General features: G+C 32.8%; 1 protein-coding gene across 1 annotated transcript; it reads right to left on the bottom strand.

Annotated features, from left to right (window-relative positions):
* Positions 1-7,971: 7,971 nt before the first annotated feature.
* On the bottom strand, positions 7,972-12,550 carry LOC126693011 (calcium-dependent protein kinase 32-like). Its single transcript, XM_050388863.1, has 8 exons — positions 11,736-12,550; positions 10,556-10,679; positions 10,317-10,460; positions 9,946-10,098; positions 9,696-9,811; positions 9,402-9,569; positions 8,852-9,085; positions 7,972-8,317 (listed from the first exon to the last, which is right to left on the bottom strand). The coding sequence occupies exons 1-8, from the start codon at positions 12,267-12,269 to the stop codon at positions 8,171-8,173; spliced, it is 1,620 nt and encodes a 539-aa protein (XP_050244820.1). The 5' UTR covers positions 12,270-12,550; the 3' UTR covers positions 7,972-8,170.
* Between the last annotated feature and the right edge of the window lie 4,317 nt (positions 12,551-16,867).

The following is a 16,867-nucleotide window of genomic DNA, read 5'->3' as shown; positions in this document are numbered from 1 at the left end:
TTTTTTTTGGAGTTTTTTTGGGTGTTTTTCTTTGGTGTTTGGAAGAGAGAAAAAACATGTAGAGAGGCTAGGCTGAAGGCAAATTTCAAAAAAAAAAAAAAAACTCTTTGGTCTGAGGATAACCCTAGGCACGAATTTCGAGGCAGTGGCCCTTGAAGGGCCGCTTCCCTCGAAGGCCCTCAAAAAGTGTGGATCTGGGTACCTCTGGAAAGATCTTGGCTTCCTGATTCTGAAAAGGCGTGAAACCTGAAAATCCAACTGTCGGATAAAAAGTTATGGCTCTCTGAAGTTTGTCGTGCATCGATCGATGCGCCATCCCGGTTTTCGTGATATCTCGGCCGTTCTAACTCCGATTTCGACCCATGAACAGTCATTGGAAAAAGAATTCGATAATCTTCACAATGGCATTGGTTTCAACCCGTTCTGATAGCCGGATCAAAATTAGGGTTTTTGGGCCCACCTTGGGTTGACTTCGAGTCAAACTTGGTCAAAGTTATTAAAAATCTCTGAGAAGCTCGGGTTTGGTGTAAATCTATGAAAAATGTTATTTTGTGGAAGTTTGGACCTCGTTTGACCTTCGGTTAAACCTAGGGTTGATTAAGGGAGTTTTGGTCATTTTGGCAGAAATGGGCACTTCGGGTGCTCCGGTGCTCGAACGGGTTATGCCACGTCATTCTAGATGTTCTCATGGTCCCGTAGATAGAAAATAATAATTTTAGATTTTCAGGGGTTCAGCACGTAAATCGAGGGCGGACAAAATACAGTATCAACAGTTGGGTTTGTGGTTGGTTTGTGCCTGGATATTTGTTGGGTTTGTGGTGGGTTTGGTGTCATGGTGGTTGCTGTGTGGTGATGACTAGGTTTTTTGATAGTTTTTTTAATGGGTTGTGGCTGGGTTTGCAGGTTGGTATTTGCTGGGATTGCGGTGGGTTTGGGGTCACGGTAGTTGCTGTGTGGAGGTGGTGTGGTTGAGAGGGTGGTTGTTGTGTGGAGGTGTGGTTGAGAGAGTGATAGAGAGATAGAAATTAGAAAGGAGTGATAGATAATTTTATATTATTTTATTGTATAATTTATATTATTTTGATGTGCTGAATAGTAAAATAAAAGTTGGGATGTTGGTTGTATTATAAAATAGTATGGTATAAATGATAAGGTAACTTTTGAGATGGTAAAATAATTTTTTTGTAGAAACTGGATGTGAGTGCTCTTTCGATGCATGGAAGTGATTCAAGTGAAAGCAGACATTCATGACAGAGGTCCCCGTCCCCACACATCACTATTCTATTCTAATCAACTTTTGACAGACTACGGATCTTTTTAGGATTCGTTTATTTCATTGAAACTGAAAATTTTTTGCTGAAAGTACTATAGAAATAATACAATGAAACTCATGAATAGTATTAAAAAATGTAGTAGAACCCAAAAATAGTAGAAAAATAAGCTGAATAGTAAAATAAATTAGCAAAAAATACGCTAACCAAACTGACAATACATTGTCAATTTTTTACACATCTATCATCTTCTTTTAGTGGGCTGCACATGGTGAAATAGGTGGGGACTATTTTAGCTTTTTACCTTGTATATTTCCACATGTATGGTCAAGAATTATTAAGGTGTCTGGATTAAATCTGCGACGTTGACAATCATTGGAGGAGGGGAGAGGAGATGAGGTGGAGTGATATGTTGTGTGATTATTTTTTATAAGGCATTAATTAATAATAAATTTTAGAGGACTTTTTCTGAAAAAAAAATTTATAATTTTTTCAAATTTTCATAAACAATTTCTTAAAATTGTTGATTAATGAATGCACGGACACAAATTAACTGAGCATTTTTTTTCCTCTTCCAAATACAGAAAGTCCAAGACTACACATTTAGCCAAATATTTTGCCACAACGTATACGCATGACATGCAGTATTTGGATTACTTTTTTTTACGAAGTATTGATTGTGGAGTGTGGACTTATGTGTAAGTTGAGTAATACTATAATTTAATCACATTTTGACATTTATACAAGTTATGATATAGTGTGTGGTCCTTGAATAACTGTAAGTAAAGGGAAAAGATAATATCTTTCAATATATGTGTTTTTGGATGTAAGAAGGAAAAGAAAGAAAACGTTTCTTCTTTCCCTTGATTGATTTTTAAAGAAAATGGAAAAGAAAAAACTGCTTCGTTAAATATGTGATTTGTAAAAAGAATATTAGTAATTTTATTATGAAAAAACAATCAAAATCAACTCAAAGTCAGTCTTCCATTCCCATCCACTTTCTTTCCATCCAAATTTAGAATAATAATAAAAATGTGGGCTTAGTGGAAAATGTTTCCTTCCACTTCAACTCAATGTCCTTTCTCTCATATCAACCAAGCAAAGGAATCGCAATAATTTTTCTCTTTATTTTTTCTCCTTTTTCTTTTTATCCAAACAATGTGCTAACTAAAATGAGTCTCATTTGGGTTGGTTGGGTTATAGGGTGACCAATGCAATTAAGTGTGCCGAGGTGGTTCTATAATTTTGTTTTTCTCATTTTGGACATGTTTATGTTCTAATAATTTTGGATTTTCTTTAATCTGTCTACACTTCCTCAACAAATTTCAGCTTCGTTTTAACTATTCTAGACCTATAAAATTTTGGGCTTAGCTAATTTTAACCTAAACTTAAAAACATATTTTATTGGCCTAAATTAAATTTTATTTATTTATTTATATAAGACTCTAAACGAACCAAGTTGTTTATGAATAGGGAGAGTTTGGCTCAGAATAAAAAACTTATTTATATTCGTTTGTTTAGCAAACAAGTTCAAACATAATAATGTGTTCATAAACAAGCTTGTGAACATGAGACATGATATATATGTGTGTGTGTGTGTGTGTGTGTGTGTGTGTGTTTGTGTGTGTGTGCGCGTGTGTGTGTGCGTGCGTGTTTAATTGTCTAAAATATACTTCTAAATAGATTTCAGACTTGATATTAGATTATGTAAATTTGTAAATATGTTCATATAGTATCATATTATTATTTGGTTTCTTCTTGATATAACTATTCTATTCATAACAAAAATTCATTGATTTTGAAGGGATAAGAAAGTCAAAGTTTGACCATATATGAGGAAAAAAAAAAGTTAATCACACAACCTATGAATAAGTTTAAGCTTGTTTAACAAGAAAATAAATCAAACTTAAACACTTAATCTTGTTTGATGATGAGTTTGAGCTCAGCTCATGTTCGAAGTAAAATTAAATAAAGAAGTTAGTCAGAACTTTTAAAATTTAGTTCGACTACGCTAATTTACAACCCTACTTTTACAACATTAAAAATAAAATTAAGGGACTAAATTAAAATTTTACAACATAAACAAATGCAACTATCACAATTATTGTTTTCAAAAAACAAATAACACAATTTTTTAAACAAAAGCCCAAACACAAGCTCCCCCCTCCCTTAAACGCAATATCAATGCATAAGAATCCTTCACAAAACAATGTTCATAACTCCATTGACAAGTTCAACTACTACAAAGTCCAATTACCAATTGATCACGAAAAATCCAATATAAAGTTTAAATTACAAATGTGTAGTGCTACGGGCACAATAATTTACAATAATTTCACAACAAAACCTATATGACTATTTGTTATTGTTTCCTTCATATAAGCCCACTCCAATGACAAGTTTAATTGCTACAAAATCCAATTACCAATTGATTAACAATAAATCAAATATAAAATTCAAATTACAAATGAGTGATAAAAAGCACAACAGTTTCATAGTAATTTTACAACAAAGACTAGATGGCAATTGTTATTGGTTTTCATTTGGCCTGCCATTGACATTATTTTTTTTTTTTTTACCTACTATTAAGAGCTTTGCTACCTAGGCTTTGTTGTCAAATTGTTGTGAAAGTATTTCCCATACCTTTATTCATTACAAATTGAGCAAATGTTTCACCAAAGGCCTAATTTACAACAAAAAAAAGTTTCATCAAATATAAATTTTTTAAATACAAATTAAAAGTTTTATAACTCAACTAATTAGCACCTCTTAATGTGTCCATGATATTCGAGATTCAAATATCCCATTTTTGTTTTAACTATTGATTATAATTTTTTTTTTTTTTTAAAAGAAAAAGAAAAAAAGAAGAAGACAAAGTTACCAAATACTCATCACAAAGTTCGAAGACAACACACACAAAAAAAAAAAAAAAATGTCATCAATTAGTTGAGTGTTAAGTACCAAAAAAAAAAAAAATTATTCCTTCATAATTTCTATAAAAAATAAAAATAATTCAAAAGTTGTTAAATACAATAATTTGTTGGGGCCTTTTCTGTTGAATGCCATATCTCAATTGTCAGCTGTTGGACGAGAAGCTTGTTGGGCTTATGTTCGTAAAAGGAGAGTTCAAGCCCGAAATTCACACCAATTGAGTAGGCCCATTTGTTGTACCGGTAGCAAGAGTTCAACTGTTACAACTTACAAGTTCAGAATATGTAACAAGAGTTCAACTGTTACAACTTATCATATTTTTGAAAAGTTCATCTTCTTCTTCTTCTTCTTCTTCTTTTTTATTTATTATTTATTATTTATTTTAAATATTGCATGCTAGAGTAGTAAACGAGGCTTGAAATATTAAGTTTTTTTTTTTTTTTTTTTTTCCTTATATATTTATTAATTTTTGAAAAAATGCCCATTAAGCTTTAACATACCGCTACACGTTTTTGTGACTAAAAAAGTCAATACCCCAGCATAGTCTCTCTAGCACGCTGCATGCTTCCAAATGTACCACTATACAATCCTAACGAAACTTCCTATAACCACACACATATATATCAACTTTATTTATTAGTAGAAGATGCTTCCAAAGATGCCACTTTACATTCCTAACAAAACTTCCTGGATTCACACATATCCACTAAACATTCCTCATATATAGAAATGCTAATTCAAACATACCACTGTACATTCTAACTAAACCTTTTTATGTTCCTAATATCAATGTCGGTTAGAAAAATATTTTAAACGGCATATATCTTCACAAGTCACTTTTTCAAGAAAGTATATAATTATATTTAATGGGTTGGGTCCAGTGTACCTGTATATTGGATCCGTTGAAATATGGATATATGACAATTATTTGACATATGTCCAAATTCTAACGACTCAAGCTAATTTCTATTCAATGACGTCTTTTCATCTTTCATTGTCTATTAATAATCATTCATATTTAGTTTTTTTTTGGGTACTTTGATCCATACACCATGTGGAGGGGCTCGGCCTACATCAATGTCACCTCTAAGTCTGGCCTCAAAACATAGTGAGATAGCACAACCTGTTAGTTGCTGCCTCAAAAAGCGACCTTGCACCGCCATGATATGCCTCCATCTCCATGTCCATGGTTTAGTGTGGCTGATATGGGTACAAGGTGCCACCACATGCGACCAGACCAGTACTCTCTCCTTCTCAAGTATCAAGGGTCTAGCACCTTGCTACCTCCTTTTCTCTTCACGAACCCCCTCATCCTCTACTTGTTGAACTTGAACCAGCTGATCATTAATGAACATCTAGGCCATGAGGAGTTGGGGGTGCAGGCCATGTCTTCATTTTGGTCCTTTTTTTTAGGATGAGTAGGAAAATGGATTTGGGCTTTGAGTACAAATCAACTCGGGTCGCAATTTTACTATTTTGAGCCTTCAATGGACAAGCTCATACGCTGGGCTTAATGTGCATGCCATACTTGCCTGGTCTTGCTGGAATATGTGGGCTTTAGGAATCCTATTACCATCAAAATTTTCCCAGTCATATCATAGCTATTGTCGCTGATCATCTAGAAATATGTACAGAAAAGTTTACCAAAAAAACAAGAGTTCAGAAATCTGGGACGAAAATACAAAAGCTAGATTTTTATTTATTATTTATTTTGGCTGAAAACAAAAGCTAGCTAGAGTTAGGTGATTAGGTGCATATCTGACATCAGTGATCAGTCTTTTAAAAAACAATGGAAACTGTTAATTGTTAATAATGGTCAATCATTTTTTTTTTTTTGAGAAGAATAATGGATACCACCAAACCAATAATTGAAACTCCTCACTAGAAATAAGTTTTATTACAGCGTAAAGTTTACTTCCCAAATTGATTGTGACACTCTTTGCTCACATGCCAATTACTCAACTAATAAACTAAATTTTTGTTTTTGGCAAGTAAAACAAAAATAAAATTGGTAAGTATTTCAGTCAACTTCCATATGTTTTACATTACATTCTTTTAAATAATTAAGATGAGTTAGCCAAGGGTCTTGTAACTCAATTGATTAGTACTTTCTGGAGTTTTCAATTGTTATATTCAATTTTAAGGTTAAGATTCTTACACTACAAACTATTGATTTTTTTTTTTTTTTAAGTTGAATTTATTAAAATTATGTTAATGCTTAAATATTTCATAACAGTTTGAGTTTTTTGGACAATCAGTAAATTAACGTGGTATCAAAGTAGGAGATCTTGAAATTATGCACATTGCATTAAACTAAAGGAACAAGCAAAATATTTTTGGGACAATTGGTAACAGGTCCATAAATTATGCACATGGCATTAAATCAAAGTCACCAGCAAAATTTAACATCTTTTATAGGGTTTGGTTTTGGTTTTGAGTACTAACACATCTTGAAATGGACACGCGACAGTCCTGTGTCTCGTCCTATGAAAGGCCCTATTTTTATAAGGGTAGTGTTTACCGTGCCCGTTAAGAAATAGTTTTATGTCAAATATTTTTGCTTTATGTTAGATTTTTGACCGGATAATATGATGAAATTGTTTATTTTGAAAATAGAATGAGCAAAGGGAAGGTTTTTATAACCTCTTGAAGAATTTTATAACTTTCCTCTTTCTTTCTTTTTTTCAAAGATAAATCTAAATTTTAATTTATTTTAAAATATTGTTTGATATTTAATTTTTTTTATTAACAAAGTTTTTTTTCACCCAAAAGAAAAACCACCAGCTTTTTTATTTTTTTAATGATGATAACCAGAAGGATAACATTAACAATATTTTCCAAATCAAAGACAAATTTATCAAAGTTATCAATTTTAATGAACAAATGACAATGAACCCAAATTTGAAGAGTAAAATTTGAACTTTCGAATATTTGACTATTCTCTTGGGTGTATGCAATGGCAGAGTCAATAATTTATTCTTGGGGGGCTAAGCTAAATTAAACAAATTCTTAAATAAAAAAACTTATTGTATAAATTAACTTTAACTCAAAAAAATTATGATTTATGTTCTTTCAGGTTACTAAATTACTATGCATCAACTGTGGATGGTTTCTCCTATTAAATTACTCGCTTTGTATTTTTTTTTTTTTTTTTTTTAGGGATTTCTAAACGAATTTTAAAATTTTAGGGAGAGCAAACTCAAATTTTAACCAGAGACTAAACCAATAATAACTTTTTCCTAAAAATTCTAAAGGGGGGCTAGTTATTCAATTTACATATAATTTATTATTTTAATCATTTTTGTTAGCCTATAATTGAATTTTTTTCAAAAAGCTAGGGGACCATGTCCCCGCCCCCTAACTTTGCCATTGGGTGTATGCAATCTCCTATTCCACATGCACCAGATTATTACATGGAGAAATCCCATGAGGATGACCCTAAGATATGGTTTCACATTTAAGATCTCATGAATATCGTAAGACCTTAAGAACCATTAAGCCAACCCAGAGTAGGCATAATAGCTACCTTGAAAAATATTGGTTTTGTAATCATTGAGAAGTTCATAAAAAAATATATATATGTAACACTCAAATCTTGCTTTCAGTTGTATCTGAATTAACATCCACGTGAAAGTCAAACCTATCAAGCTTCACCAACAGTGTGTGAGATGCTGATTGGTTGCTGACTGTAAAGAAAGTATGCCAATTTAACATATATACAGACGTTCTTCAGGGTACTCCTATGCCCAGGCCAGGAACTCTCATGTCATAACAAACAAAAAACATATATTCAATCCATAAAGAGTTAAGACTTCAACACCCTGGATTACCCCCAAAATGGGGTTTCAAAAAGGAAAGAAAAGAAAGAAAAAAAGAATTATGAAAAAATCAAAAAGAAAAAACATTTCTTCCTTTCTTTAATATGCATATTTCCAAGAGTAATATGTCATTTTTTGACTCCTCTACTCTCATTGTTTAACTGTAATCGATCCATCCTTGATCAATTTCAAACTGAGATTATTGAACCGCTCTCGTGAATACTGCCTTGACGCTTTCCTCCAATCCGTGCCTGCCTTCATCATTGTGGCAAACTCCTCATAACTTATTCGCCCATCCTGCAAGTTTTTGGAATGCATTTAAGAGTGAACTTTAGGCACACAAAAATTTCGTGCTACCATAATTTTACAAACACTTAATTTTTTACTTCCAAGAAAGACCAGAGACTAAGAAGACTATCATAAATGACAAATTACAGACAATTGTTTTTTTTTTTTTTTTTAAATAATTTGACCATTTAAGCATGCCGGTGTTACCTGCAAAGCAAATATGCACATTTATGTGCCTGAAAAAAACATATATGAAGATTTCATAGCAGATTCTAATTAAAGATCAAACATTGTGCATATCGCACCTGTCCTGATTCAGTTTTACTACCATCATTTTATTTTTTAAGGCTTTTACCATAACTGTTAATATTCTGTGAAGTGTAAACACCTACAAATTAAAATCAGTTCTCATTGCTGTTCAAGCATCATGCCCACTTGAGATTTGAAATGTGAATAAGAATATGCTACTTTGCATAAAACAAAAATAAATAAGTAGGTACTAGGTACAAGTAACAGCATTATTTGTTAGACATTGACACCAACCTTGTCCGTGTCCACATCATGCATAATGGCATTAATGACTTCTTCATAGTTTGGCTCAAGTTCATCAGCTAAGGCATCTCGTAGCTCCTCAACTTCTATATACTCAGTTTTGTTTTTATCGAAGAATTTAAAGGCTTCGAGAAGATGCTCATCATCATCGCCCATCTTTCTTAAGTGAACAGAAATCGCTACAAATTCTCCATAATCCAGATATCCGTCCTTATCTACATCACCCTGCAAGAATAGCCTCTAATTACTCCCAAGATTAAGAATTGCACAGAACTTTAGAAAGATGTATTGGGTTAACACAAGGAACAGAATCCATGCTTGCTACAATTCAAACACGTGAACCCATAAAAGATTTTTTTTGGCAGGAAAATGTGTTCAGTGTACCTGGAAACACAAGCCATTTTTACTCTTATTTTTTGGCATCTAGTTTGACATTTTTAAAATTACAGACGATTTTAAACCCATAAAGCTAAAGAAAATCAAGGTCCCACATTAGGCCTTAGCATAATGAAAAGATTTCAAATGGAAGTTTATTGCTTACAGCTTCCATTAGAATATGAAGATCTGCATCAGGGATCTGATGGCCAAGTTTGTGCAACCCAACTCTTAGCTCATCAATGTTAATTTTGCCTTTATTGGTAGTATCCATCAACTGGAATCCCTCCTTTATGCCTGCAACTTCCTCCACTGACAAATGCTCTGCAATCACCTGTTTATTTGAAATTAAAAAAAGAAAAGAAAAAAAAATACTTAGAGTTAATCATTCAGATTAACATCTGACTGAAATCACGAAGCATGACAAAGTTTTCTTGAGCTGAAATGTTTGAGTCATTACCCTCAGAGCACTTTTCTTGAGCTTATTCATTACAGAAAATTGCTTGAGCCTTGCCCTCACAGTTTCACCTAAAGAAACATTCGGAGCTCTCTTGGCATTCTGTAACCAAGGATGATCTGCATTTGATGAACACACAATTCACTGTTTGTTATATTCCAACAGCTGAAATTTTAATTAATCCCATATATCTACTTGGTGGGCAATAGGAATTTAAAACATTATGAGGATTAGCTATTAGAATTAAAACTACCTAGCACGCCCTGAGCAGTAAGCCGCCGTTTTGGGTCAGGATCAAGCATCTTCTTGACAAGGTCTTTTGCATTATCAGAAACTCTAGGCCAAGGATCCCTCTTAAAATCTACAACAGACCTTATAATTGCTTGTGCAACTCCTTGTTCAGTTTCTGCATACAAAAAGAAGAGGTTTTATGCATACACTTCTCATAGATACAAAACCTTTAACTATAATTCAAAAAGAACAACTCCTTTAACTATAATTCAATACAAAACCTTCTACTAGCAGTTTGGGTTAAAACTTTGACAAAAGTGAAGAAGGATTTTTCATTTTTCTTTTCAATTGGGAAAACAAGGTTTTTTTCTTTCTGATGGTAACAAAACTAACCTGCCCAAAAAGGTGGGACACCACAAAGTAGGATGTAAAGGATTACCCCAGCACTCCAAACATCTATTTCTGGACCATAATTCCGTTTTAGCACCTCAGGAGCCATGTAGTATGGACTTCCAACTATCTCAGTAAATGTTTCACCTGCAGAAATAAACAAGTCAGCTTATGTACATTAAAGGATATAACCAATTGATGAGAGTTAAGTAATAAAAATGATCAAGCGTGATAAAACATACCAGGTTTAAAGAATATAGAAAGCCCAAAATCAATTGCCTTCAAAAGTGATGTCTCCTTCTTATTAGCAAACAAAAAGTTCTCAGGTTTGAGATCCCGATGCATCACACCATGCATGTGGCACATCTGCAACACAATAAAGCACGTTAAACACATGAAAAAAGCACATTACAAACTCCTTTTCTTTTTCCAGTACACACCCTCCTAACGTTAAATGTGAAGGAAAAAAAATCAGTGAAACTATCATGAATCTGGTCAAATAAGCAATCAGAGAACATAGAAGCCTTGCCTAAAAATGGTAGAATATAACACTGGGACTTAAAAACAAACACATCATTGGGACCAGCTTAGTTTGTGATATCTGGCGGCTATTAATAAAAGATTATACCTCAAATCTAACAAAAAAACCCATTTCACTAGTTGCCATCAACATCTATCCCTAGAAAAAAAAAAAACACTGAGCCGTCTCAGTGGATAGGCAAGGATAATCTGCAATGTGAAGGAATGCTTACGAAAATCAATTAAAAAAAATGCATGATTGTACAATTTTTCTTTTCTTTTTTGATAGGTAGATAGCGGGGAAGGGGAAAGTGAAATTTGAATCACAGACATGGAGCACATATCATATTACGAGAAACCCTGCACGGTTAGACAATTGAGCTTCACGAATTTGAACAGTATTGAACATGTAGTTGAACGAAAGTTGCAACTCAAATTGAGCATAGAAATAGAAGTGCAGTCATCAAACAGTAAAAGATCATCATACAAAAAAAAAAAAAAAAAAACCCGGTTATGAATTAAGAATTATGATTCCAGCCGAGACGACTAGGATTTTTTTTTTTTTTTTTTTTTAAAAAAAAAAAAATTGGTCATTGGTAAGTTACACACGAACCCAGGTGACAGTTGAGCTAGTAAAAGTACTGTCATGGATATCCATAACACAAGATAGAAATCAAATCGCACAATCAAGAGTACTCCATAAAGAGGGAATCAGTATTCAGTAGAATCAGCACAGAAAAAAAAAGGGTCAAACATTCAAGTCAAGTCACCAGAATTATCAAGTTTACAACTTAACCACAAAAGCCACTCGATCATTTGATTCATTAGCATATCAAATATCAATAAACACATACACAAAAACAAATAAAAAATAAAATTTTTTGAGCATAATCGAATCAAAACCTGAACAACTTCGACGATGGTTTTGGTCACGGCAGCTGCGGCACGCTCAGTATAGTGGCCACGAGCGACGATCCGATCGAACAACTCGCCACCTTCGCAGAGCTCCATGACGATATGAACAGCATCATCGTCCTCATAGGTATCCTTAAGAGTAACGATGTTTGGGTGTTCGGGCAAGTGTTTCATGATCTCCACTTCTCTCCTCACATCCTCAATATCCACCGAAGTCCTCAGCTTCTTCTTCGATATCGACTTGCACGCAAAAGTCTCAGCTGTTTCTCTGTCCGTACACAAGTACGTGATTCCGAACTCGCCGCGGCCGAGCTCTCGGCCGAGCTCGTACCGGGCCCCGATCTCTCGGCCGGTTGGGTCCTTCAAGACCCAGAGCTTGTTGACGGTCTTGCCATTTTGTGGGGCCACGCCATAGTCGATGGCGAACGGGTTTGGCTTCTTCTTGTTGTTCTTGTTGTTTTTGAGATCGAGATTGTTTTCTCCTTCCTCGGCCACCGCCGGGGTTACGCAACAATTTCCCATATGGGATTTGCGTTTTTCTCAAATGGGTTTGTGGATTTGAAGGGAATTATTATGATATGGGGATTTGAAAGTTCTGGTTTTCCAAGAAAATAGATGATGAGACAGAGAGAGAGAGAGAGAGAAGAAATAGAATTGTGTGTAATGGAAAGGAATTGAGAGGAGATTGATATATATATATATATATAAAAGGAAATGGAATAAGAAAAGAAGAGGAAAACAGCTGATTATGAAGAAGAGAAGGAGAGGAGAAGGGTCAAAGCTCCTTTCGTAGAGACTTCCCTCCTTTCTTCCACCGATAACATCTTTTCTCTCTCTCTCTCTCTCTCTGTGAAAAAAAAAAAAAAAAAAGCCTCTTTTGTTGTTTTCCTAAAATATCCAAAACAAAATTCAAGTTTTTTCTTTTATTGGAAAATAAAAAAGGGTATATGGTTTTTTGAATACGTTTCTGATCAAATTGCCCCGACGATTCTGTGATATTTCAGGGTAATGCCACTTGAATTTTTATTTGGTTTTATGCTCTGTTTCACCAGAACACCCTTGTCCCTTCCTTGCGTTGGAAGTCAACCAACGGACATAGTATATGACAATTTAGGAGTCGTTTGGTATGACATTTTAAGTAATAATTTTCAATTTTTAAATAATATTATATATATTTTTATATATTTTTTCATTCACACATATTTCTAAAAAATTTAAACAACGTTACTAGAATAACGTTACCAATTGGGTCCTTACATTCTTTGTTTTTTTTCCTTGTATTTAACTAAATTACATTTTTGGCCTTGAAGTTTGATGTTGCTTTCATTTTGACTTTCTATGTTTCAAAATTTTCATTCTAGCCCTTCATGTTTGATTTCGTTTCATATTAGTCATTCCATCCATTACCCTTGGTAATTTGACCATCCATGATATATTTTTCTGCCTACAACAATGAAAATTATCCATATACTTCATAAAATAGTTATAAATGAAAAAGTATTTAACGGTCAAATTACTAACATAAATGGACAACTAGGCTAATATGAAAGTGAAATCAAACATGAAGTATCAAAATAACTTTTTCGAAATGTAAATGATCAAAATAAAAATAACCCCAAATTTTAAGTCCTAGAAGTGTAGTTTAGTTTAGTTTAGTTTTTTTTTTTTTTTTTTTTTTTTGGTTAAAAAAAATCTGCATAACACTTTTTCATATATTTACGGGTTATGACTTTGGTCTTCTTTTATTTTCCCCAATTTTACCATCATTTTTTGTGGTGATATATGTAAGTGCACAAAAAAATCATTTGGGTTACCTCATTTACTATTTCTAATAGAAAATCAATTCTGCCACAAGAGTATCTCAGTGAAGGATTCATTGGAAAATTATTGTATACTCTCAGAGTATCATAAATGCGTACTCCCTCCTCTCACATGAATAGTGGGTCTCACTAATTAAATTCATGGTGTGACCTACCATTCATGTGAGAGGTGGGAGTACGCATTTATAGTACTCCGGGAGTACTTAATAATTTTCCGGATTCATTATTAGATTGGGCATATGATATAACCCTGGATATTCCAAGTTTAATTTACTATCCTATTAATATATGGGATTTTTGGAGTATATCATGGGCATGAAGTAGAATAGTAAATCAAATGTTAGAACATCGCTTCTTTATATATATATAGGGACTAGATTTAGACCCTTGGCCCACTAGAAATAGATGATGGTCCAACGAGCCCAAAACAATATATTTGTTAAAGAGTGGATATTATAGGTAAGACTTGACAAATCACATATGGGACACAATAGATTGTATTGGCACCAAAAAGATAAGAAAACACGGTTTGAAAGGAATAACATTCCTCGGTCAAGTCCGAGGATGAAGTGTTCTTATATTCACTCAAGTTTTTCTAAGTACAAGACACTCTCTCCTTGTTTTGTTTGTTTTTCCACTTACTACATACCCTATTTATCACGGGGGTCTCTTTTTTATATAGTCTTATTCCTTTTTAATCTCAGCCTTCCACTTGTTAATTGTATAAGTGATCTTCTAGATGCTTGTCCCATCAGAGCCTTCCTGCAACCTTTATGTGTAGTTGTAAGGCGTATCACTGTTCAGACATCATTTCAACATAAATGCGACCGGTTGGTTAGGTGCAAACATTTAATGTGGTGGTAGCAGCCTTTTTTCTCAGATATTTCCTGGTTCATTGTGGACCCTTTTGTCTGGAGCTTATCCTTAGAGGTACGTATCCTCTTGTGCAGTATTCTGTAGGCAATTGGGCTCCAATCCCCCACAACTTTTCCTGAGGAAGTTTGGATCCTCGGGAGACAACCTTTGTTCATCATTACTTGTGCTTGTCCTCGCCCCATTTTCCCACACGCTTATCTTACTGTTCGACCCTCCTTGGGCTACCCTACATCGTTAGGCACGGCCCAATACTCCTACTTGGCTCATTTATCCCCACAATATATATATATATATATATATATATATATATATATTCAAGCAAGTTGATGTTTATATGACCTACTTCACATAAATCTTACTGTATTGCATTTCTTGAATCTACCTCTAACACGTATGTAAAGTTTGTGCGTGTGTTTTGTGTCCATTTTTTTATAACTTTTTTTTTTTTTTTTAAGAAAGTTAAAAAAAAAAAAAAAAAAAAAAAAAAAAAAAAAAAAAAACCCTAAGATTGGATAAGTAACGATAGAAATATGTTTCATTTATTTAAATAAAGTAGTTTGGATTAGTATTTTTTTTTATGAGAACGCTATATTCGCAAAATTTTGAAAACGAATCTTAAGTGATAGGTTGTTACTAGCTATTATTGGTGGGTAAAACAATCATTTTAGTAATAAGTTTAAATTGGAACAAATAACAACTTACCACCTATGATTTGTTGTGAAAATGTAGTAGACATACCACTTCTCTAAGACAAACTTCCAAATAGATAAAGATAAATTAATATTAATTTCTAGTAATCTATCAATAAAAATAGAGAAGTGTTACGTCCACTACATTTTCATAATTCTTTCACAACAAATATAGATGGTAAGTTGTTGTTGGTTCTAATTTAAATTTACAACTTAAATTACTTTTTGGCCAACCTGTAACAACCAATAGCAACCTGTCATTTATGATTTATTTTGAAATTGTTGTGAAAATGTTATGAACGTAACATTTCTTATTTGTATTGTATAAATTCAGTTGTTAACAAGAAATAATAATAATAATAATAACCATGAATTAATAAGTTACAAATTGTGTAGTTAGTCAAATGTTGAGGTCTGGATTCTTTGGACCCTCTCTAAGTCGTACATTTGATCAAATTTGAAAGCCTTGATTTTCTCAAAGTAACCAACAAAAAATTAGGTACATAACTACTTTCATCAAATAAGCAAATCAATAAATAAGTCATCTAAACACAAACGCGTTTGATACACTAAAATAGTGATTACATTAGAATCGGAATCGGTATTTCAAAAATGTTCAACAAGTTGGAATGAAATATCTAGTACGATTCATTTGTTTAGTGACAACATAGGAATTGATATATGCCTAATTAAGTTTGTGTTCCATAGTTTAGTTGATATGATCAGCTGGTGGCATGAAATCATATCTCAGTCAAATTTCTTAAAACACCCCTATTTCAAAATTATATTTACCATTTTGGGGGGTTTAGATTAGCATCTTTTCTTTTTCTTTTTTTAAGAATTTTTAACTTAGCATCTTATTGTGTATAAATTAAATATTTTTAATTAATGCCATTTTCCATTGTTCAAAATAAGTATCTCCATAAATATAAAAAAATTGATAATATATTATATGAACCTTAAGTCTACATTTACCTACTTTAAAAAATATATATATCATAATGTCATATAAAACCAGTTTAGATTTTATTTTTATTTTTTTAGAAGTGTTTCCTTAAAAAAATTAATGAGCCATCTTTCAAAAGAAAAAAAAAAACATTGAAATCAACACTAATCATTAGAAACATATTTAAATAAAATACAAAAATCATAAGGTTACGAAAGATAGATTGGTATACTTTCGCGAAACTTGGTAGAACAAAAACTAGTGTGTGTGTGTGTTTTAAAGAAAAGTCATTAATTTAAAAAAAAAAAAAAAAAAAAAAAAAAACAGTACACAAATTTTTTTAATATCAATTAATAACATAAAACGTATGTGAGAGAGAGATATCCTTCGGAGTTTTTATTATTTATTATCTTTTAAATAAAGCTATTACATGAGTTCAAAAATAGTTATTGTAAGGGCAGAATTTGGATTGGTCCCAATATAGGATTGGATTTTAGCCCAATAAACCCAAACAATGAATTTGTAGAGCGTGGATATAAGAATTAGTTCTATTTGGTAAGAAAGACAATAACAATTGTTTATTTAAGAGAATTAACACTAATGAAATGAGAAAATTTGTCCTTGGCACAGTTCGAGGAGCTATATTACAGTATCCAGTTGATGATCAATGTTACAAGAATTCAAAGGATTATTACAAAGATTTCTTGATGCCACTCCTTTGGGCCACTTCTCCATGTAATATGCTATAATTTTAGTATCATCCCTATCATACACGTGTAAGTTAGTTTC

This window comes from Quercus robur, chromosome 7 (genome assembly GCF_932294415.1).
Source record: "Quercus robur chromosome 7, dhQueRobu3.1, whole genome shotgun sequence".
In the NCBI taxonomy this organism is placed as follows: Eukaryota; Viridiplantae; Streptophyta; class Magnoliopsida; order Fagales; family Fagaceae; genus Quercus; species Quercus robur.
This window is presented reverse-complemented; position numbering and strand designations above follow the sequence as displayed.